Raw genomic sequence first — 24,458 nt, forward strand, 5'->3', positions numbered from 1 at the left:
CAACAACACTTTCTGGAAAAGAATGCTTTCGAGACTTTACAGCAAGGAGGCGAGTGCAATGTACCAATTCTACAAACAGAAAAAAAAAAAAAATCCTACAAGATTTAATTTTAGGGGAATATATGTAGTTGAGAACAACTCTCCTTAGACTTTGACAATTTCATTCCCTAGATATAAATACCTTCCAAGCACCTAATACCATAAAAAATAAGTATGTGACACACGCAATGGCACGTTCTCTTCTCCCCGGAGCAAACACCCCTAACTGGTATCCGTCTTGAATACGCTTTCAAATCCCTCACAACACAGCACTCTAGAACCAAGTCTAGCATAAGGGAAGTAGTAAATGAGATGAAATTAATTTGCCATTTCAGAATTTAGTTGTCCCTCTTTCTTATCACCATTTCTCTCCTCCTAATTGGCAAATTAAGAGAAAAAGTTCTTAAATTTTTATAATATTCAACTTTTTAAAATTGGGTAAACCCTTCATCCTTCTGAAAGGGCAAACTTTTATATCTTTCTGGTTCTGTTCTTCTTGAAACCTGTCAAAGGTGGATTGTCAACTGTGTTACTAGGCAACAATGCTTAACGTGAACATGGCCCCTGACTGGTAAAATGCATCTGGGCTGGGAAGCCGAAAGTTTGTCTTCCCTGAATGCAGTGACTTTTTTAACTGGATGCTTCCCAGTGGGAATCCTGGAAGCTCTGCCTTTGGAATTGCTACCAGAGATACTGGCTCCCTTGTGGGGCACGGGGCTCAGACAAGGTGGATCCCCCTACCCAACGACATTAGACTCATTTCTTTGTGCCTGAGATATCACTTGGGGTTGGGGGAGAGGGGACAAAGGACACCACCTCCCGGACAGCTGTGGGGATGGCTGCAGAGGCCACGCTCACTGAAGATGACCACTGATATGGCAGCCTCTGCTTTCTGGGCCCATTTCTCTGAGCAGGTGGGTACAGCGTGGGTCTGAATTTTTAGTTCAGCATTACCCTGGCAGTTAATGCTCAGAGTTACCTGATAAATATCCAGAACCACAGAAAGCTTCTTAATTCTAGAGAATGTAAATTCATAAAGATTTTGGAGGAAGGGTTGGGGTTCTTTTTCTGGTTGATTATAGCTAATTTACTGGAAGGAAGGAAGGAAGGAAGGAAGGAAGGAAGGAAGGAAGGAAAATTTTATAGACTCTAACTACTTAAGAGTTTATTTGGTGCAGAAAAATGCTAAATGGGAGGTGCACATACATTTAATCCTTAATGATCTATGGTGATACATAGCATTTTAAGATGACATCGAATTTCAGTTACTGAACAATTCTGTTATCAAGAAATCAACTGAATATTTAACTGTATGACACAATCAAATGCTATGTATGGCATGATTGAAGACTGAACATTAACAGAGAATCATGCAGAGAAAAGCAAGTAGAATTAACAGCATGCAAAGAATTTCCATCTGATCCACAAAAGACCCGACGTTTAACACAGGAAAGGCATGCACTTTCAGACTTTTGCTTTACCTTGTCATAACAGGATTGGGAATACCATATAAATGATCTTTATGATAACCATTATTACCATATTCCATACTGTAACAAAAATAAATATTTCAGACGAAGAATTTACATCACAGATTACAAAGACAATGTAATGATCATGAAGTTTGTGACAAAATGTTAACTCTACACAGAAGGTAAAAAGGGTATATTTTTACATTCCGCTACCTTTAATCACTAAATACTAAAACAACTACTTTGTATATTAATTAATTTAACATATAAAAGTTTCATTAATCGACACTGTCTATGGGCCAGCAGCACTCTTTTTAAGAGGCTTCTGGATTGATTTTTATCTGGGCACATATATTGTTTTATATAATTTTAAGATTAAAAATTAAAAATGTCCATCAAATAATAATAATAACATCCCCAGTCCCCGCTTATGAAAATGGTTTAAAAAAAAAAAGGCTTACTTTTTCATGGGTACAGTTTCAACACTATAAAATACAAAAAGGGAGATACAGTTATTTTTTTATTACTATTAAAGTGCAACAGCTGCACCCCCTGCCTTCTTATTCTAATACAGATGCTCAATGGGGTGCAAATTCAGGAGAAACACATGCTGAGAAGAAGATGAATGAAATAAAAATGAAGCACATAAATTCAGCAGACACAGAGTGAAGGGTAGACTAGAGAGCCAAATGAAAACTAGTAAAAACAGTTATCATAAAGTAAAATGCCAAGTCCCTGGGACAGAGGAACTGCAAGCAAAAAACAGAAAGCCTGGTTAAGGAAGCTGAGAATATTAAACAAGAAGAAAATAATCATCAAAATAAGCATTACAAAATCTATACAAACAAAACACTTGAGTGGGGATGACCCACTATATTTTAAAAAATTTCAAGTATAATTGCATCGAGCACATCCTTAGCAGCTCTTTGAAGGCAGCACCACTTAGAAATCAACACCACTCACCTCCCCTTGGCGGGAAATCTCATACTTACTCATCATACATATCCTCCGAATCCATTCGACGATAGTACTTGGCCAGCTTTACCGCAAAAATGATAGCCGGAAGTAAAAATATTGTAGCATTTCCTATGCCAAACCAAAACAAATTCTACAAAAAAAAAAAAAAGAATCAGGATGATTAAATGCCTAAGAATGGGAAATGGAAAACAGTAATTGTTTGGGAAAAACAAATTTTTTTTGCAATTTTTAAAAAATGAGTTTTCATTTTGTTCTTTGAATCAATTTCTGAACTTAATATGGCCCAGCCACTGTATAAAGTGATGCCTATTATTTTAATTCATTTAAGCTTTCTAAAAACCTTGAGTAGGTCCCATTATTATACTGATTTTATAAATGAGGAACAGAACCAGCAAGTGATGGAGCCAGGATTTAAATCTAGGGCACTCCAAAGTCAACTTCTAACCACCCCACTCTTGGACCTCCCTCTGCTCCCCCAACTATCCAACAATAAGAGCAGGATGGCCAGCAGGTCCAAGTTGAAATTACTTTTATGAGCTTTTTGACATTAGATGACTAATTCATCTTTCTGGCTTTGTTTCTGCATCTGAATAGTAATTGGATGGGGCTGGGAGTGGAGGCTGGGCGCAGGGAGACCAATTCAGAAACTACCAAGCTAACATAGGGCTCCCATCCTGAAGTCCTCCACTAGAGCCAGGGGCTGCAAAGCAAAGAGAAGGGAAGTAGCTGGGAGGCCAAGGCTTGGAATCTGCATGGCTGGGTGAGTGGTGGGATCATTTCTATTAGGGTTGGAAAGTCCATCCAGCAGACAGATGGACATGTGGATGTGGACCAGGGAGATGGAAGGACAGAGCGATACAGACAGATCAAGAGACACTCAGCTATCTGATTTCCTTCCTTCCTTCACCCAACAGCAATACTCTGCCAGGCAATGTGCCAGATGACAAGAACACAACAGTGACTAAGCAGGCCCTGCACTCACAGAGACTGGAGTCTAGTGGGGGGAGATAGGTCATCATCAAAGAACAACACAGATACAGAACTCAAACTGCAGACACATTTCTAAAGGAAAAGCAGAGTCCACAGGAAGGTAGAACAGGGAGCCCAGTCTACTTGGAGGATCAGGAAAGGTTTCCTGGAGAAAGATACATTTGAGCTAGCACCTGAAAACTGAACAACAGCTAAACATAATAGCGAACAGTGACTTCGCCTGTTAATGAGCCAGGAGTGGCACTAAGGGTTTTACATGCACTCTCTCGCTGAGCCATCCAAACAACCCCATGAGGTTGCTGAGGCTCAGAAAAGTTCAAAAATTTTTCCAAAGTCACAAAGTTCAGAAAATGGAAGAAGTAGAATTTGAATTCAGAGTTCATGTTCTCAACCATTATGATATAAGACCTAGAGGAGTTAGAAAGGTGGGATGTGGGAGAGAGAGAAAGAAAAAAAAAGAACTTGCATGTCTGTTCCCAATCTGGGCAGAGGAAATGGCACGTGCAAAGGCCCTGAGGTAGCGGGATGGAGAAGTATTTGAAGAAATGAAAGAAAGCAACTGTGGCTGGAAAACTGGAGGAAAGGAGGCGGGCAGCCCCAAATGAGGGCTGGATAGGCAGGGGCTGGATCTCACAGGCCCTCACATCCCATTAAGAATTGTGATCTTTAGGAGGTGAGAGAGAGGATCAACTCATGGAGAGAATAAGTGTATTTCAAGGAGAGAATAGGACTGAGGATTAAACTTTATCATCCTAACTTTCACATCTCAAAGGGTTTTTAAATCAAAAAACTTTGATGTAGCTTTGGGATTGTACATGTAATCAGTTTTCAAAACATCCTTTTGTATACTGGTCATCCTCACACTTTCTAATTATTCTGGACAAATAGTTTTCTTCATGAGGTTCTCCTAATTCCTATAAATATAATTCCAGTAAGAAACAAAGATATGCAAATAGGACTTTGACTTTCCTAGTCTATTAGGTATCATAACACATTCATCTAAATTTTAGAGTTGAGGTTATAGATTCTATAACCATAATAGAATCAAACACAAAAGTAATATTATTGTGTATATGGTAATATGGGAAACAAAAAACAAAGATGATGGATTTATTGTGTCACTGTATTTCAAAAGATAAAACTCTTACCATAGGGTCGATAATGTAATTACACAGCAAGATATCAACAGCAGAATCTAAAGCGGTGGCCATGGGTTTGCAGGAGGCAATTTTCTTAGTGATCTACAGGAAGGAGAAACACAGGCACACTTTAACGGAGATCCATCCACAAATAATCCAGCAGATTTAGACATGCCGTTGACCTCTGCCCTGATTCCCCCCAAAAAGGATTTCTAGGCCTTCTAGGCTGTGGAGCTGGCAGTTGATTTTAGTAGGTGAGTTGTACAACTTGTGCAGTTTTTGAAAAACCCTTATTCTCTCCAAGCCTCGGTTTACTCATTTGCTGTTTGGAACAATGAGACCCAGACTACAGGACTCTTGAGAGAATTAAAAAGTCCATGCATTCAGGACAGTGCACCAACCTGAATTTCACCCCTGACTCCACTGTCATCTGACAAAGAAAATGGAGAGCTAATGACAAAATCAGTGTACCTTTTAGAACAGGAGCCAGCAAAATTTTTCCAGAAAGTGCCAGACAATAAATATTTTAGCATTTTCGGGCCTGACCCAGACATATCTGTCACAACTACTCAACTCTGTCATTGTAGTGTGAAAGCAATCATCAACAATCTCAAACAAATGGTTGTGGCTGTGTTCCAATAAACCTTTATTTACAAAAGAGCTGTACTTGCCAACCCTGTTTTAGAAGACAGAAAACAATGTACTCATTCACCCGGTGAGAATAAACAGGTTTAATGAATCATGAACAGATGCTCCAATCTCACTAATGACTTAAGGATGCTATATTCATTCGTCCAGAATTGTGTGTGCACGTATGCGCATGTGTACAATAAACTAGGCGCTACCTTGGTTTTGCAGGGGTAATCTTATTTCTTTTCCTTTTTGGTTGGCTCTACCTTCCTCTTTTCCCGCCATCTATACCTTACAAGGTCACCCATGTCAATAACCTTATATTTCTCCAGCTCAAATAATCCTACACACTATAAGCTTTTTCGCAGTTAATTTTTTTTAAAAAGTGTGTGTGCAGGGCTCATATGCTGTACATTTTTCTGCATCTTGCTTTCTCTCTCAATTATACCCTGGGAAATTCCCTCCAAGTCTCCAGGTGTAGCTCCGATTCCCTTTGTGCAAGGGCACCTAATATTTCTCGGCACGGCTGTTCTGTGATTGAACCACTCCTGTCCAGACTCAGTTTGGTCCCAGGGGGCTGGCTCTGCATTCTGGATGTGGACATGCCCATAACCGTGACCCTTGGTCTAGTGGAGGTGACACACAGTGACAATGGTGGCGTGAAGTAACGCATTTCCTCCACCACCCTCACCTCCATGCTAGCGTTGGGGAGACCCCAATGGCCTCAGATGGGGGACGGGAGCACAGACCTCAGGGAGAGGACCAGTGAGCTGGGCCTGGGAGGACAAGCAGGCACCTGGTCCAGGAGGCGGGGACTAGAGGCTGGGATGGGGTGAGGAGGGGAGGACATGGTATGCAGAAGGAATCACACAGTGAAAGTGTGAGACAATCAGCAGTTCAGTGGGGCTGGAATATGGGGGGCCACAAAAGAGGGAGGAGATGGCCAGGCAGCTTGGGCTCACACAGTAGAGGCCAGAGGTAGGACTGGGGAAGCTCATGGCTGCTAGGGGGTAGCCTAAATTTTCCTGAGTCACTGGACTTCTCGAAGACCATCTTGGCCAGTGGGGCCTGGTCAAGCAACTCAGCTGCAAGGATCCCCACGGTGGAAAACTCCTCAGAGGGGAGCTAGCCCAGAGCCCTAGATGGGAAAAGGCATTTTCTGAGACACTACATCCTCTTTGAAACATTAGGCAATGGGCGCAATGTGCTGCCTTAAAACCACCAGAAACCTCACTCTACTCCAAAGTCTTTCTCTTCAGATACATTTTTGGAAACCCAACAAAAAACAGCAGATGGAATGCTGTGCAAAGCATGTACAACATACAACTACTAATGGGCCCTACACTTGAGGAGCTCATTGGGAGAAACAATGACATTCAGGTGTGTCAAGAAACCCCATGAGGAAGCGAGCAGAGGGAGCTGTGGGAGAACGGGGAGGGCATGGACTCCAGCCCGAGCAGCCGTCTGGGTGGTGAGTGTGCTGAGTACTACAGCACCTCCACGCCTGGCCTCCTTCACCAGATTACGGTGAACTTCATTTTATTTCCTCCAGATTTTACTCTCGGTAAAGACGATCCCAAGACATACCCGCTTAATGTTCATAAAAGATAAGCTACTTACAGAGTCTTTGACCCACTGGAGGTAATGTTCAAAGTATCCTATGATTGTATTCACATATCTCTTACTTTCCTAGAAAGAAATCAATGATTAGTAAAGCCACTGAAAATCACTGTAGCGTATCTCATCTGATCACATGGTTATGTTCACGTACCCACTTTCTGACACGCTTATTTTAAAAAAGGAAACTCACGTCGATGATAATGGAGGAAACATTGTTTTTGATGAACTCTTGAGCAGCATCCAAGGAGACAATGATCTTGTTCACTTTCACCTGGAAAACACAGCCACAATTGGCAGAGTGTCAAGTGATAAAGGCATTTCATTAGACAATTTGCATTTATTTTTTAAATCATATTTTATTGTAGAATATAACATATAAACATAGAAGTCATAACTTTTCAAGTGCAATTTAACAAGTAGTTAGCAAATTTCAAAGAATTCCATGGGTTACAGTTCCACAATTTCAGTTATTTCCTTATTGTGATATATAACATGTATCCAGGAAGGTGATAACTTTCAAAGTACAATTTAGCAAGTACCTATATAGGTAACTTCAAAGAATGCTATGGGTTAAAGTTCCATACAATTTGCATTTAGATATGCATTCTGTTAACTCAGCCCCACACCATCACCTGCTAGTTCAGAAGACAGAGCAAGGCCCAGCCCTCTGAGAGTAAGGAAGGTGATGAGCACATTCCAAGCACCATATTTTATGCCAGACACTGCACTAGGTCCTATGCATGAGTCACCTTGCTGAATGTTCTCAAGGCTGTAAGGAATGTGTTATTTGGCCTCCTTCACAGATGGGGTCGCTGAGTCTTGCTCAAGGTCACCCTGCTGGGAAGCCTAAGAGCTGGGATTGGCACTTCGGTTCGCTTTACTCCAAAGCCCATACTCTTTCCACAGCCAACCCACATAGCAGCTTTGTGCAAATTGGGAAAAGGTGCTCCTTCTGCCCAGAGACACAGCTTGGCCAGGGGACTTACAGCTGATTTCTGCCCCCACCCACCCCTGGCTGGGGCGCCCCATGAAGGGCACTGCACAGGTGCATGCCATGGCCCTGGACGTCAAGGTGAGCAGGGGTGGAGAGGGTCTGCACACAGCCACCAGCCTGCCCCAGGTTCCCTTTGCACGGGGCACACAACTGTGACAAAGTCCACTATGGTGAGAGGTACAGTGAAGGTCCTGGAGCAGAGAAAGCCTAACTGAGCCATGATCTTCATGAGGAAATCAAAGGGAGGAGCATTTAGCTTTCCACCGGGGGGCCGACACTCAAAACCTCTCATGGACAGCCTTTCACATTCGATAAAGAGATATTCTCTGAGTTCCCTACTGGCATTGTACATAAAGCTGAAGATGACACAGCCTCGGAGCTCGGTCTCTGTTGGGGGCATGTTTGTGGCACTGGGAGAGCCCCTGTGGTCGGCTGGATGAGTTGTTCATGATTACTGATGCCCTCCCTGGCATGGCTTCCCCACCCTGCTGCTGATGGGCTTAGCCATGGCTCTCTGCTTTGACCAATGGAACGGAGGCGAGTGTGGCAGTGCGCCCATTCTGAGCAGTGACTCTAAGGGACAAAGTGCATTTCCACTCATCCTCTGAACCCCCGCCCTCCCCCTCGAGGACAGGAGGTGACCCAGACACGAGCTGCTCCTTCAGCCTGGGTCTCCTCCAGGGAAGGAATGTGGAAAAGACTGTGGCCAACTCAGTAGTGAGAATGAAAGTTAGTGTTTGTTGGGTGCTAAGATTTGGGGGTTGTATTATGCAGCATTATCTCAGCAAAAGTTGACTAATGTACCTTCTAAACTGACACCCCTTACATGAAAATACAGACCTCATCCATCTATGCATCTAATGGTGTGTTAAGATGGGGTCTGCATTTACAGAACAGGAGAAAGGAGATGGTAGGAAAGTGCAGTTTGGAATTTAAAGTTGATGGATAACTAAAGAATTTCCTCACCTGAAGTATTTAAAAAAAATCAGCATCTCTAACCAGAACGTGGTGTTTTAGAACAAAACCCATGACAGGAAAACAAAAATCCTTACCGCCAATCCATCACTCGTGCGTTGAAGTATCTTGACGCTTTGGTATAAGGTGCTCTGGTGAATAAACATAGACAATATTGTCCAAATTGTTACATGGTGCCCTTCCCTCCCCCAAGTCAGCCAACAAATCTGAATTTAAATGGAAATAGTTTCATTTTTTTTTCTAGAAAAAACAACAGACACAAGTACAATGTATGCGTTGCATGCCTCTGGTATGAGAAAACCTGAAGAAAAAATTCAGGAAATGTATTCTAAAGCCTCGAAGGGTGACACATTACATGCAAAGGATCCAAGAAATCCCTTTGAATTAGGTTTGATCAAAGTAGAAGTAATTATTTATAGTAATACCTGCCCAACAAGAGTGGTTTACTTATATGGTTTAGATCAGAGGCTGACAAACTTAGGCTTTTTACCCTGTCCCAACCATTCAACTCTGTCCTTGTAGCTAAAAGCAGACACAGGCAATAGGTAAACAAATGGGGGTGGCTGTGATCCAATAACACTTTATTTACAAAAGCTGGTGACAGGCTGGACTTGGTCCACAGGCTGTAGTTTGTGGAGCCTTAGTTTGTCGATCCTTGGTTTGGACTTTTGGTCACACATAAACATCTCTAAAAAGGCCAAGGAGTCCCGTCTACTTGACAGAGGGCATTTAAGGACAATGTGAGACCAGCTTAAAATGTTAACAAATCTATGTTAGGCATAAACAAGTGCAGCATTAAAATTTAAAAAAAGCACAGCACACGCATTAAGAAAATTCAATGGCAGGAATTTATGAATATTTTAATGAATTAGAAAGTCAGGAAAAGGGGGTGTGTGTGAAAACTAGTTCCTAAAGTTGGAGTCAAGTGGAATGAACCCAGCTCCACCCAGCCCTCCTCTCGACAATGGCCACCACCACCCACATGGGAGCAAATGGACAATTCTTCCTATTTACTGAGCCCCACTGAGAGGCCAGATGCTTCCTCTCCATGAAACAGGCGGTAGCAAGGCAGACATTGTTTCCACCCTTTTAGACGAGGAACTGAGAGGCTACAGTTCTTTGGAAAGGCAGAACTGGGATTTGGGATCTGAGTCCAAAGCCCATGCTCTTTCCCTGCTATCAACTAACAGCCTTTATTTCATGAAGGGAAGAAGCAAGAAGGCTGCGAGGAAAGGAAAGGGCAGGTCAGGGAACAGGATGGAAGCAAGGAGAAATGAAGCAATGGCCGTCAAAAGGTGAGCCGAGCTGAGAAGAAGCATAAAGAAGAGTACTCACCCTTGCTATCACATATTTCTTGACAGAGTTTGGAGGAAAAGAATTGAGAGTAAGTAAGAGTGAGTCCAGAAGCAAAACATCAGCACTTCAGCTAAAGACATGGCTTAGGAGGGCCTTTTAACAGCAATGGAATTCAAGCAAGAAGTATTAAGGCAACTTCTGATTCACATTCAAAAGGAAAAAGGAAAGGAAATACGTGGAAAACGGGTGGTGAAATTCCAGGTTGTCCTCTTAATATTCCACACTTTAAAGTCAGCTGCTATAATCTCTTTCTAAAACAGCTCAATTTCTCAGGCACAGGCCAACCTAATTTGACCTGTTTGAGCTGTGAACGTGTCATCAGGCTCAATGAAAGCCAATTCCACAGAATGGATTTTGCATAAGACCAGAGGGAAATAACAGAGGCTGTTTATTGTTACCATTGATTGTTCCAAAGGGATAACCTGCTGATGGTGGATCGTTCTAATATTTTGTGCACTTGCCATTAGCGACTCTTTCAAAGTTCCTTGGGGCTAAGAAGAGAATAAAAGAAACATAGATCAGTGCCAGCTCTCCAGACTCTGGGCCACTCTCTATAACCACAGGAGCTCTGGCCAGCTGTGACACAAGCATAACTCACACTCACTAGCCCGTCCTAAGTGCCAGAGGCTGCAGTCTCTCTTTCTCAACCTCACAATGATTTAGCTTCTGTTAGTCTCCCCATTTCACAGATGAGAAAACTAAGGCACAAATGAGAAATTTTTGCAACCCATGCGTAAGCATATGCTTTACAAATATTAATGTGTAACAATCCTATAAGGTAGATTCCGTGGCTCAAGAGCTTTGCAATTATTAAAATATTCTATAAGGTGGGTACAACTATTATCCCCCTTCTACAGATGAGGAAACGAAAGCACAAAGGGGTGAATATCTTGCCCTGGGTCCTGCAATTAGGAAGAGGCTGAGTCAAAATTTAAACCAGTCTTATATCAGAGCTCAGGCTCCCCGATCCACACTCGGCTGTTTCTTGGAAGGGACCAGTGAAGTCGATCTAGTTGTCAACCAGCAGAGAAGCTGCTGAAGGGGACTGAAGGGGATGCTCATGGGGCTTGATGGTGTCTGTGCCATCCCCTATCCCTCACTCCTGACGGCTCAAAGGACCAGATGGAATCTCTCTCCCATGCCCTCAGCTACCGTTCCCTATACTGCAAGAAAAATGTGTGTGTGTGTGTGTGTGTGTGTGTGTGTGTGTGTGTGTGTTCTGGGGTGGTGGAGAAGTTAATGAGGTGACAGCAGACCCAGTGCTAAGGCAGTGAGGGCCCAGGCACTTAGAGCCACGACACCTCCAGGTGCTGCCGGGTACACTCTGCAACTGCCCTGGAATCACTCACAGGCGCGCTGAGGCTGGGGCCCCACTCGGTGGCTGCTGGTGAGAGGTGTTTCCAACAAGGTTTACTGTGCTGTGAGGAGCCCCCACAGTGGCCTCCCCAAGAACGGGACTGACGTCTGACAGCTACGACCATTACAGCATTTAACAGCATTTCACTAGACTCTTTCAACTCACCAAATTTTTTGCTGTTGCTTCTAGATTATCAGCATATGATAAAAGATCCACTTTCGTGGGGGTTTTACTGGCCTATGAAAGAAGTGGAAAAAAAAAAAGAATATGAATTTTTTAAACCTTAACAACATCTAATAGGTGATGGATTGAGCGTGGGTCCACAACCATAAAGGAAGAGTGGAACCTTATACAGAGGGGGCAACATCTGCATTCCCATTTTACAGGTAAAAATACACACATCCCAGGCTCAGTTCCTCCCAAAGCTCAGGGACCAACACAGCAGTCATACCTCAGTCAGGTAAGCTGCGTAGTCTATTTCTTCGACTCCCGAAGCACTGAAATCCTTCAGGTTTTTTTTCCCTTCTTCATCTAGCAGAACTATATCGTCAAGCCTGATGTTCAGATGTTCAAATTCACGGTTTATGTCTTCGACGTACTGTACAATAAAAAAAGAAAAGTTACAAATGAACCCATTAGTCTCCAAGAATTTCACATACTTAATGCATTAAAAGAGCAATAAAAATACGGAGGGCCCAGACAAGACTAAACAGGACACATGCACCTGAGTGGCATTTCTTCCGTCACTCTTCTCGCCCCTTCAGCTCCTTCTCTACCTCCTGCCTCCTTCCTTATGCCTCAGGCTGAGCTCTATGCTAGGAGGTGGGATGCAAAGCATAATAATATTCCATCTCCATCTGCAAAGACCTCACGGGGGAAAGGCTGTGCCATAAGAGGGGCCGGAGGACAGGAGAACCCGCCAAGGGAGCCAGAGAGGCCTGCAGCAGGGGGGATGGTGTGATCTGAGCAGAGCTTTGACCTCTGAGCTGCTGAAAGGGGCAGGGTAGGCTAGCAATCCAGGGAAAGGAAGATGTGGGAGATCACATCTGGGGAATGGTGTTTAGTTCCTTGGGTTGAAGAGCAGAGGAATTTGGTTGTTTATCCAGGGCTATCCTCATAGTCAGTGAGTCGTCTCAGTTGGCTGGGAGCGAGGAAGTGTGCAGAGCAGCACTTCTCAACCTCTATTCATCACGACACATAGGAAAGTGACACACGGCGAATAACTGGAGGGCATCTATTTATGGTTTGGTTAAAAAAACAGATGTTATTGATGTGCAAACACAAGGAGTATTCGGAGAAGATAATAAACAAGAAATGTGTATACAGCATTCAAATAAACCTCTTCACATTAGAAAATGGTCAAGCTATCGTGGGCTCATGGTGGCCCTGGAAGCTTTCCTTGACACCTCGGTGGGCAAACTGTGAGTTTTGGGGAATAACCTCCTCCCTTGGTCTCCCTTGGTATCTGCTCCCATTCTGGAAGCCCAAAAGAAAGATGGCTCTTCAGACTCCCTCGTGCACTCAGGTCTGAGAAGGTCAAAAGAGGCTTCCAGTTTGGGAGAGCAGGATATGGTTTAGGCCAGCAGTGCCCCAGGCCCGGGCAAACTAAAGTCTCTTCCTCTTGCTCCTTCTTCTGGCCCATAAGCACTGCAAGGGCCTTTCTGTAGAGTTTTAAGACTAAGACTCAGGTATGGGCTCAGGCAGAGGAGAAGGTCACTTTTCTCTGTGTGCCTCGACCCTCAATCGCAAGTCACCTCTCAAGGGCCAGGAGAGCTCATCGGAACCCAGTGGGGTCCTGGGATAGAGCTGCGATTCTTAAGGAATGCTGACAGTGAAGAGCATAGTTTTCAGTCCATAATTCCTTCTTCAGAGACCCCACAGGAGAGGGCAGCTGGTCTTGGTGTGCATTTGGGTGTTCTCTAGCTCCTGGTTCAAACACTATCTTATTCTCACCCACCCACTTGTTACAGGACAGAAAGGGAGCCAAAAAGGGATTTCCCGTGAATGGAACTGCAGGCACAAGTGAATGGAGGCAAGACTAAGAGAGGAGCTTTCACCGAGGCAAAAATGAACAGGGTTTTGATGGCTGATGGACCACATTCAGATCAGAGTGCAGGTTTAGGGTTCACTATCTCTCCTTAAGGTGCACCCCCACTGCAATGTCTTTGGGAAACAAGGGAGCCTGATCCTTTAAGAACCTCTGCACTCAGAGAAAGAAAATCTTTTCCTGTGAAGTATCTGCCGTGAGACCCCTTGAGAAGAATCTTGCCTACCCACTAGAAAAACTCAAGCTGCAAGAAAGAGCTGGTTGGAAGCAATGGAAATATTTTGGAACTAGAGAAAGGTGATGGAGCACAAAGTTGAGACTGTATAAAAATCCACTGACCAGCACACTTTAAAACTACTGATTTTATGTTATGGAACGCTCACTTAAAAAAAAAAACACTGGATTTAGTAAAGAAATAAGTTGATTCCAATTACTTACATCTTTAATGTCGAGATATTCACTGAGGTTAAAGCGGTTCTCCAGCTGAAGTGAGGTATAAATGCCTTTATTTTCTTTGCAATCACTATGGGAAAAAAAACAGAATGACCATGATCCAAAAGAGCAGCTGTGGCCATCTCTGCTCACTGGTAAGGATGAAGAGAAAGGTAAACTGATTTTCCTTTTTAATCAGTGAACACAGAAGTGATTTCTGGATGTTGATGCTGGAGTAGGTCATCAGGGGCCACATGGAACCCCCACCCTATACCCACCACTCCCAACTTCCTTCCCTCATTTTATTAATAGTCCCATTTTCGGAGCAGAAACAATGAGATTGGTAAATATGTCCTTCTCTCTGTCTACTTTTGGCTGTTTTCGGTGCTATTATGAACAAGAAGCTTCCAAGTTGGGAAGAAATGAATTCTCATTAAAACAACAACAACAAAAACAACAAAAACAGAACAACACTTGCTAGAAAGTTGCAAAGCCTATCATGGGTTTTATTAAAAGATCCTATCAAGCCCCCGTCAAGATCACTTCCCCCCACCCCCCTCCAAATTTCCAGGGTTGAGCTTGGCCTACTAGATGGTTAGACCTAAATTCTCATGGCTGGGGATGGAGATGGGAGGCACCCACAGATATTCAGATGGTCAGGATAGTTATAAACCTACCTCAGCTACCTAAATAGCCTGGGTGAAAGAGCCTGTTAGGGACGGAATCATGTACCCACAAAAGGCATGTTCAGGTCCCAACCCCTGGTCCTCTGGATGTGAACCCATTTGTAAAAAGGACCTCAGAAGATGTTATTAGTTAACAGTGACTCAGTTGTGCCCAAACTGAATGAGGGTGGGCCTGAATCCAATGTGGCTGAAGTCCTTATAAGGAAAGGAAATGGGACACAGAAAGAGAAGCCACAGGGGGCAGCCAGAAGCTGGAAGTCAAGGAACCTGGAAGAGAAAGGAGAAGATGTCGCCATGTGCCTTGCCACATGGCAGGAAAGCCAAAGAACCCAAAGATTGCTAGCCAGCCAGAAGATCCGGACCTCAGGAGGAAGCAAGCCTTCTAGCTTCTGAAACCATGAGCCAATAAATGCCTGTTGTTAAGCCAACCCATTGTGTGGTATTTGCTTTAGCAGCTGGGACACTAATACAGAGCCTCACCTCTCTGTATTTCCATCCTATCTGCAAAATGGGGAAAATGCCCCCTTGACTGAGCTAAGAGAAGACCAGGTTTCATCTGATGCTTATTGCTGCCACAAAGCTGGCCATTTCCTGGGGGTATCTCTTCCTGGCCAAAGCAGTGTGAGCCCTCCAGCCCCCGAGGGGATGCCTGGGAGAAGTAATTTTTCCATATCTTCCCTTCCAGTGAACCTCAAGTAGGTAGGATGGTGTTGTTAGAACACAGAGCTTGACGCTCTGTAACTCCGTAGGAGTTAGAGTCATGAAGAGTTTGCATGCCAGACCAAGCAGCACAGCCTTGTCCTCTCAGCCTAAGGGGGCACAGGCTTAAACTTCCACAGCAATCACAATGGGCTGATAATGTCTGTGCTTGTTTGAAGCTGTTGTGTAGCCCAGAAAAGGCCATGTTCTTTTAATCCATCCCTGTAGGGGCAGACCCTTTGGTCAGTGGGACCCTTTGGTTAGGTTATTTCAATTGACATGTGAACAACCCAATTCAAGGTGGGTCTTAATCCATTACTGGAGTCCTTTATGAGGATAAAAGACAAAAAGAGCCAGAGAGCTCAGAGAGAGAGAGAGACACCCAGAGAGTCTGGAGAGAAAAGCTCCAGAGATGCTGAGAGGACCCACAGATGCTCAGAGAGGAGGCCACTGGAACCAGAAGCTGAAAGCAGTGAGACCCAGGAGTGAAGGAACAGCAGATACCGGCCATGTGCCTTGCTATCTGACAGAGGAACCTCGGATACCAGCAGCCTTTCTTCAGAGAAGGTATTTTCCTCTTGATGCCTTAATTGGGACATTTTCATGGCCTTAGAACTGTAAAATTGTAAGCTAATAAACCCCTTTTGTAAAAACCAACTTGTTTCTGGTATATTGCATTTTGGCAGCTTTAGCAAACTGAAACAATGTCTGCCTAGAGCCTTTTCTGTTGAGAAGGATTCTGAGGCTCTTTGGGCCAAGCAGAAGAGAAGACCACAGTTGACTGCCAATGCCTACCATGAACATGGGAGGGTGGATACATGTGCCACATATTTGCCACCTCTGCTGGAGGCAATGGGGGGCCACTGAAACTCAGGGAGGGACACAGGTGGTTGGGTGGGTCACAGAGCACTCCTGGATGTCGGAGCGTGGAAAGGAGTGGAGCAAGGCGGGAGACAGGTTGGCCGGTTGGAAGCTGTTGGGATAATGCAGACAATTTTTCAGGACATGAACAAGGGCAGTGGCAGCAGAGATAGAAAAGGACGAGATGGATTTAAGAAATATTCACAAGGCAAAGGCTACAAATTCTATTTATAATATTGCTTTTGGGTAAAAAATCATCCTGAGTTTTGTCTCAGGGCTCCAGAATCCCGATTTTCAATGCCATAGACTGAACATTGGAAACAAGGACTTTCCTCTCTTCCTTTTACTTTTGTACCTGGCCCCAAAAGCCAGAGTGGGATTTTTAAAAGCCCCAAAGGACAGTCTACTGCTTCCTATCTCCCTGCCTTTGCTGAGGCTGGTTCCCTAGCCTCAGTGCCTTTCTTCTCTTCTTTGCCAGATAATCTCTACTCCCCTATTAAGGTCAGCTTTCCTGTCACTTCTCCCAGGAAGCCCTTCCTAAATCTTCCATCTCCAAGCTGCATGGGGTGCCCTCCCCAGGGTTTCTACAATAGTCTCAGGACATTTCTATTACTTACAAATGTCACCTTATTCTATAAACATTTATTTATGGATTTATCACCCTACTAGATTTTCCATGATGGGAGTACCAAAGTCTAACTCAACTTTCTGTAATATCTTAGGCATTAATCAGGTACTCAGTTTCCTCATCTAATAATAAAAATAGTTATTATAGTAACTACCCTGTAGGGTGCTTTGAATGTTAAATGAGTTTGTAAAGATAAAGTGTTTAGATCAATCCTGCCACCCAGGATTGATACAAATTACCACTATTACTACTTAGTACAACATATACAGAACAATATAAATCAACAGCAATGACATAATGATATTGCTTTCAAATTAACTTGTGTGTCAGCTAGAGGAATCAATTAATGTTCATTAATTAGGGCACGCATATTTGAAAATGTAGAAAATGGAAAAATAAAATTGTAATGCCTGAAAGTATATTTATTGATTCCCAGGAAACTTAAGAAGTCTGTTAAATGAGGGTGAACACTATTATATAATAATGTCAGTTCTATGGTTAATTTTTGCTTAAAACTGTATAAAGAAACTCCAGTAGGATACTAAGAAAACTAGGAATAGTGATTTCCATGTAGGGGATGGGAGAAGGCCCTGGCAAGTGCTGATTTGTCTCTGTCCAGCTCTTAGACTTTCTGCTCTCAGTGTGAGTTACTATCACTCTATGTATTTTTCCGTTTGGCTTACTAACACTGTGTTAGGTACACATCCTCTAGCTCTCCATGGCTAGAAATAAAAGGCCCCGTGATCAGTATTTAAAAAGTTCCCTGTGGATTGAAAATGCCTACTTGACCAAAAGAGGGAAAAAAGAAAGGTAACAAGCTGAGGTCACAGTGGCTGAGAGATCCCAAGTAGAGTTGAGAGGCTATCCTGGAGGTTTCTCTTTTCCAAGCTCCAGCTAGATATCCCAAAGGGCTACAGTATGCCATGCCCTTACCAAAAGTAGTCCCCAAGTACCTAGGTCCCTACCTGAGATTCTATGAAAGATTCACTCACTAAGTTTTATCTCTCAGAAATGCGGGACACTGATTACGTGCTTCAACTTGGCGGGCCTGGGCTGGGGGACCTGATCAGCCCCTGGGGAGGGTGGTGGGCACGGGCGACAGCGCCCTCTACAGCCCCCCGGGCCTGGGAAAGTGAGGCCGGAGGCAGGCCCCATTTCCTCACCCAAAATACCACTGTTAGGGGAGGCTTGCCGGAGGGAACCGCCTTTTCCCCACCCCCTTATCTTGCCCGGACACTCCCCGTTGCCAGTGCAACTCCCATCACCACCGGTGCGCATACATTGTTGCCAGACACCGTTACGGGAGCAACTCTCGCCCCTTTTCAATCAACCTCCGCGCCCTCTCAGAACCAATCCAAGCCTTTAACCTCTACAGCTACCCCGCCCTCTAAACCGCCCGATATAAGCTTGTACTCTCCCCTAATAAAGTCTCTCTTGGTTTTCTTCATCCTAAAAGAAACGTGTCCCGCCTGTTCCTTTCTCGCCGCCCTCCATACTTTGCACGCCTCCCGCCGGGGACCTGGCCAAGTCCCCCGCCTCGCCCTCGCCTCCGGGAAAGAGCCCCCGCCGCCGGTACCCTCGGAGCAATCCTGGGAGCCTAGGATTTAGCAACCGGCCGCCACCCTCCCCCAGACGAGTCAACTGCGACCGCAAGAAACTTAAATCCACTAAAGTATTCCTATGCCAGACAAGTCCTAAAACCCAGAGGTACAGCCTCTTTAAGAACAACAATCAGATGCAGTCCCTTTCCCCATACTGTTGACACCCTCTTTCAATATGTACAAGTTAGGGTGCTTACTGACTAGATACCCCAGAAGATGGAGAAAGAGATTAAGCGATAGGAAGGGGCAGTAACAAACAAGCTAAGATTTAACAAAGGTCTATGCATACTGAAATGTTGGAATAGCTGGAAGGAGGTAAATGACATGGTGGACCTGTAGCCTATAGCATCTTTTGAAATCTGCTCTACAGCTACTAGTTGAATTGTGCTTTGAAAGTCTTCACCTTTCTGTGTATACCCTATACTGCATAACAAGGAAAGAACTGAAACTCTGAAACTATAACCCACAACAATTTTTGAAATTATCTATATGACTGCTTGTTGAGCTGTACATCGAAAGTTAACACCTTTCTGTATGTACGTTATATTTTACAATAATGGAAATAGCTGAAGTTGTGGAACTGTGACCCATGACATTCTTTGAAATTTGTTCTCCAACTACTCGTTAAATTGTACTTTGAAAGTTACCACTGTTATGTATATATGTTAAAGTTCAAAATTTAAAAATGCATTAAAAAAAGTTCCCTGTGATCTGGTATCAAGTAGTCTTGATGTGACCTCTTTCCCCATGGCTCATGGTGGACACCTGCTGATCTGAGATCAGACCCCCCGATCACCAACCATGAGACCTGGGGGCCATCTGACCACCTGGCCAAGGTACATGATGCAAAATAAGCCAAGAGTTACCCTATATTTAGGAGGAAAGGAATGCTATACAGCATGTTTGGGGGGGGGGGGGTGCTTCGAAAGCTGAACTAAAGGGCAAGAAAAAAACCTAACATTCCTGTGGGAAAAGAATAAACAAAAATGGTGAGATGGTAAGTTCCTTCCTGCCAACCCCAAGGAATCAGGGCTGGGTCCAATCTCATTTCCTGCTTTGGTAAATGACCTGGAGCATGGCAGGCTCAGGAGAGAACTCCCTCCATTTTCAGAGGCCAGGAAGCTCTTCCATGCACAAAATGTGCCTGTCCAGCTGCTGAACCTTGAAACTGAACTACTTCATGTAGCTGAAGAGGGTCCAGAGAGGGGAGAGAAACTGGCCCAGGCAATGGGAAGAAAGCCACACGAGGACTGAGAGGAAAAGACTCGACCATCTCGGCCTGCAAGGGGACACGCTAGGAAGGAAGACGTGAACGTGTGCTCGGTCACCAAGCTGGGATGTCACTACCAAAGAACAGGCATCTCCCCTCTTGGGAGGTGCAAGGAGGCAAATGATAGAAATGATGAAAAAGGGTTTTCATTACACAGAAGCATCTATGACATATTAGGAATGCAGCAGATAGGACCTTAAAATTTAAGGTTTAGAGAAACCAGCACATCAGCTAATATTTCAGGATCATTAGCACTTGCAGTGGGGGGGGGGGGCGTAACCCGCTGCCCACATTCTCACATGTCAAAGACAGAAAACACCCATGCAGAGAAATGATCCTAAGAACAGGTATTATTTTCTTGAGTTCTTATTATGGATCAGACACTTCCCATCTCATTTATCTCACCTTCATCTTCCCAATGACCCCAAGTTAGATCTCAATTATCATCATCCCTGCCGACAGAGCGGAAGTGGAACTGCCCAGGTCACAGGGCCTCAGCGGGGGGCTGGACCGGGGCCAGGCAGCCTGAGACCCAGGCCACCCCTTTAACTGCGTCAACCATGTCTGAGGTTTGGACCCATTCGCTGCATTCTTGTGATCTGGCTTTTGGGGTTAGGTGATGCTTGAAGAAGAGTTATCCCAGGGCTGCCCCATTCATCTGCCTTAGGGTCACCTTGGCTAGTGAGTTCCCAGAGAGAGAGAGAGACCTCCAGACGTCACCGTTCCAGGGCCCGGAAGGCTTTCAGGGGAAGGGTTACCTGTCTGGTCTCATTTCTACTAGGTCTTTACCAAGACCTGAAAACATCTTTTGAAACTGGAAAGTCTTACCATTAGGTTAAAAACAGCTTTAGAAAGCAAAATTCTTATTCTGGAAAAAGAACATTAAATGCCTAATGCAATCTTTGATACCTGTAAACTTGTTCAAAAGTGAGTGCAATATTCGGTTTCTCAAGTATCAGGCCGGAGAGATAGTATTGCCATTTCTCATTTAGTAAATACGGTGTGTCCAAAATCTAGAACAAATTAAAAAGCATTTTTTAGAAAGACAGTTTTATCCTAACATATGCATAATAAAATAAATATTCTGTTCAATATATTTTTTGAGATTTTTTACTCACTGCTTCAAAACTGAAAACTAGGAAATACTAATATGATTGGAATAAGTCAATCTACCTCTGGGCAGCAGCAATAGGATTTACAGGAAAATAAATATCCCTTTATTTTTTTTCCAAACACAACTTTATTTTAGTAAAACAAACACAACAGAAATGGGAGAGGGATAGACAATCTGATTCAGAATAGCTGACACAAAGCCCAGAAGCAGTTGCCCCAGTTCTTCATCCATTACCCCCAGACAAAACGAATGAAAACTCACACCACCCTCCGACTCTGAGACCATACATATTTAAGGTGGGCGCAGGAATTACTGCATGACTGTCTGTGTCTGAGAAATGTTAATGGTTTCAAAAGACCCTCTACTTTTTAAGAATTACTTTTAAACAATTCAACACAGCATGGAAAATAATGAAGCCTGGCCTTATGTATTAATATTGTATTTTATCAAGAGGTCAAATGGAGATAATTTGACCAAATGGTGCTCTCAGTTTAGTTTACCTAAACCAACTGAATAACTAAAATATCACGAGAATAACTGGTTACTTTCACAGTCATTCACCTGATTCCAGAACAGAGTTGAGGTGGATTCCAAAAAATACAATAAAACAGGAAATTGGAAATACATTTCAGAAATCGGAATCTGGAGGACAGCACTGGAAAGTCAAAGTTAGAAGACAGAAACAAAGACCACAAATTTCTTATTAATGTCAATGATCAATGACAGTCCATGTCAATGATCAATGACAGTCCATGGTGATTGCTTTTAGAGAAAGTGAGTCTTGAATCGAATGCCCCATCAGAGTTCCACCAGGGACTAACCCTACCAGGGAACATGTACTTTATACCAGCTTCAGTTTTAGGGCCCTAGACCATCTGTGTGAGTATCTTCATCACGAGGGAAACCCTTAAAATGTCAGAAGCCTCCTGGGTATGTGGGAGGGACCTGGGAATTTATCTTCCAATGTTCTCAACCACATTTGGGAACTACCATTGAGGAGAATTTCATCTTTCCAAAATATTACAATCCACCTTGGTGAGCAGGTCCAAATTCCTAGCACTTATTTCATTTGCAATCAGAAAATAAGAATACAACCATTTTTTTCCTTTTACATATATCAAGAATCTGAATTTACTGAATTAAAAATAAACTGCTTATCTTTTTTGCACTTCTTTTAAAGAAACCCACAAGATATGGGGGAATCAAAGTTTCCATTCAAGTTCTCCCCCAGTGGGCACAAAAACTGTATTTACCTGGAATAACTTCCTGTTTGCGTAAGGTTCACAGACCAACTTTTCAACATTTCCACCAACGACAAAAGTGAGAACCACGATGATCATCAATATCCAGCAAAAGAGGAAACTCACCCCAACGCCGCTGGGAAAAAATATAAATAAAATGAACAATTCTACCAGGAATTAGTCACTATTCCCTCCTCGTACTTACTAAATCTCCCTATTAAACGTATAAAATGGAGCTGGAGCCAGCGGCTTTCAGCAGGTCAGACAGGGGCGCCCCACCCAGGAGTGAGCACAGAGACTGTCGCATCAATGGCTACCTGCAGCCCACCGCAGTGGGTCAGAGCGAGAGCTCTGGAGTTAGTCGAGTGAAGCGATGCTTTCCACAGAGGACAGGTGGGGGGAAGGTTCTGAGGCAGGGAAAAGAGAGTCCACGTGGCTCCCCATCCAGAGATGGCAGAGCAGGGCGTGAACAGCAGCTCAAGGGGGAGGGAGGGGCAGGTGGCCTGGGCCTGGTGGATCCTGCGAGGAGAAACCACTGAGGGGTTTTAAGCACGGGAGGAACAGTTTCTCTCTGAACAAGACCCTTCCTGGCACAGTGTGAAGGAAGAATGGGTTGGACAGGTGCCAAATGGGGGGGGGCAGCCATGGATGAGGCTGCACTCAGGCCCGAGTGAGCAAGGGCGGCCTGGTGAGGGGCCAGTGGGGAGCGTTCGGTGGACAGAGAAGATAACTCTGAGGCAGAGACAGCAGGATGTGGTACAGCGTGTCCTGAGAGGTGAGGGAGGGGAAGTGGCCCAAGCATGATGCCCGGGCTTGCCGGCAAGGACACTGACGCTCCAGAAGGGAAAAGAAGACGGACTCTTGTTCATTTTGCCAGTGACACATCACAGTGAAGATGCTGTGTAGGAGTTAGTTACAAGTTTAAAACTCAGATTTCTGGGCTAAAGGCCTCCATTAAGGAGTCAGTCTCTTATAAATGATAATTTAAAACGCAGGCCTACAGTAAACTAAGGAGAGACAAGCAGCTAGAATTGAGCCTGGAGGACTTCAACCTTTAAAAGACAGGGGGTGGAAGGAGAGCCAGCAAAGGGTCAGAGAAATAGGTAGAGTGTGATGCGACCCAAGTGGAGGGGGCAGTTTCCAGAAGGAGGGATTGATCAACCAATGCAAACACTGCTGGGAGGGCTTTTTAGAGAAGGACTAAAATAAGTCCACTAGATTTAGAGATGCGGAAGTGTGTTGACCTGAAAGTGGACAGATGGGGAAGGAAAGCACATCGAGGTGGACCGAGGAGTAAGTGGGAGAGGACGAAACAGAGGCAGAGAACACAGATTACACTTTTGAGTAATGTGATGTGCAGGGGAGGAGAGTTAGAGGAAGAAGTGGTATGGTGAGAGGTTTTCTGTTTTCATTTTTAAAGGAGGAAGAGCACGGAGCACATTTGAATGTTGAGAACAAAGTCCAGGAGAGGAAAAGAGAATGAAGACACGGGAGAGAGACGAGATGATTACACATCCTTGGAATGGTGGGAAGGAATGGGAGTGAGAACACAGCTCATGGGACCAGCCTCAGACGAATGGAATCCCTCTCTTCTGGCCTTGCAGAGAAGGGACAAACGTATGCCAATGCAGGTGCAATTGGAGGTTTAGGTGCGGGACGTTGTATGATGGCTTTTATTTTCTCTATGAAGAAGGAGGTAAAGCCATCTACAGACAGGGGAGAAAACAGGATGGTGGAGGTATCAGAGTGGAAAAAAACATGCAGAAGAGTGGGAAGATGGGTTGAGAAAGAAAGGAAGAAAGAAAGGGGGTGGTCAGAGGAGATGGGAGAGAGGGAAGGAGGGAAGAAAGGAAAGAAGGAAGGAAGGAAAGAAGGAAGGGAAAGGAGGGAGGAAAAAGGAAGGAAAGGGGAGAAAGAAAGGAACTAGCCGGGCTACTGACGTCCACTTGAGGCTGGGGATAATAAATTCGTAGGGAGAGCAATGTGCCATGTTGTGTGACTTTTCTCCAGCAGTGCTCGGCTGCCCAGGTGTAGACACACAGAGAGAGCAAGCTCTTAAATAAGGCTTGCAGCGTTGCCAAGTCAAAGACCATCTTCAGTGCCTGCTAGCAAGGAGGAGAACCTCGTAAGTGTGGGGGCTGATGTGGTTTTCAGCTGCCACCGCAGCCCCTCCTTAGCGTGTGATTCTCTTCTGCCACAGAGACCCAGAGCACAATGACAAATATTTCCATGGGCTTCACTAAAATAAATACCAAGATATGTTGGATGGAGCAGCCCTGGGCCAGGATGGCCTTGTCCTGGAGGCTTTTCTGAGCCACGCAGACTATAA

General features: G+C 44.3%; 1 protein-coding gene across 4 annotated transcripts in view; it reads right to left on the minus strand.

Annotated features, from left to right (window-relative positions):
* PROM1 (prominin 1) overlaps positions 1–24,458 on the minus strand; it is a 149,718-nt gene that overhangs the window by 6,724 nt on the left and 118,536 nt on the right. For 3 of the 4 annotated variants that reach the window (XM_037829434.1, XM_037829435.1, XM_037829433.1), the window contains exons 13-25: positions 22,142–22,265; positions 20,684–20,787; positions 14,036–14,120; positions 12,002–12,148; positions 11,716–11,787; positions 10,592–10,684; positions 8,915–8,968; positions 7,059–7,139; positions 6,869–6,937; positions 4,628–4,720; positions 2,504–2,619; positions 1,973–1,996; positions 1,521–1,589 (exon numbers count right to left, since the gene is read on the minus strand). In XM_037829434.1, coding sequence (XP_037685362.1) covers positions 1,521–1,589; positions 1,973–1,996; positions 2,504–2,619; positions 4,628–4,720; positions 6,869–6,937; positions 7,059–7,139; positions 8,915–8,968; positions 10,592–10,684; positions 11,716–11,787; positions 12,002–12,148; positions 14,036–14,120; positions 20,684–20,787; positions 22,142–22,265 — 1,131 coding nt within the window. The remainder of the gene's footprint in view (positions 1–1,520; positions 1,590–1,972; positions 1,997–2,503; positions 2,620–4,627; positions 4,721–6,868; positions 6,938–7,058; positions 7,140–8,914; positions 8,969–10,591; positions 10,685–11,715; positions 11,788–12,001; positions 12,149–14,035; positions 14,121–20,683; positions 20,788–22,141; positions 22,266–24,458) is intronic. The other variant, XM_037829437.1, reaches the window with a different exon arrangement.

Source organism: Choloepus didactylus, chromosome 3, assembly GCF_015220235.1.
Source record: "Choloepus didactylus isolate mChoDid1 chromosome 3, mChoDid1.pri, whole genome shotgun sequence".
Classification (NCBI taxonomy): Eukaryota; Metazoa; Chordata; class Mammalia; order Pilosa; family Megalonychidae; genus Choloepus; species Choloepus didactylus.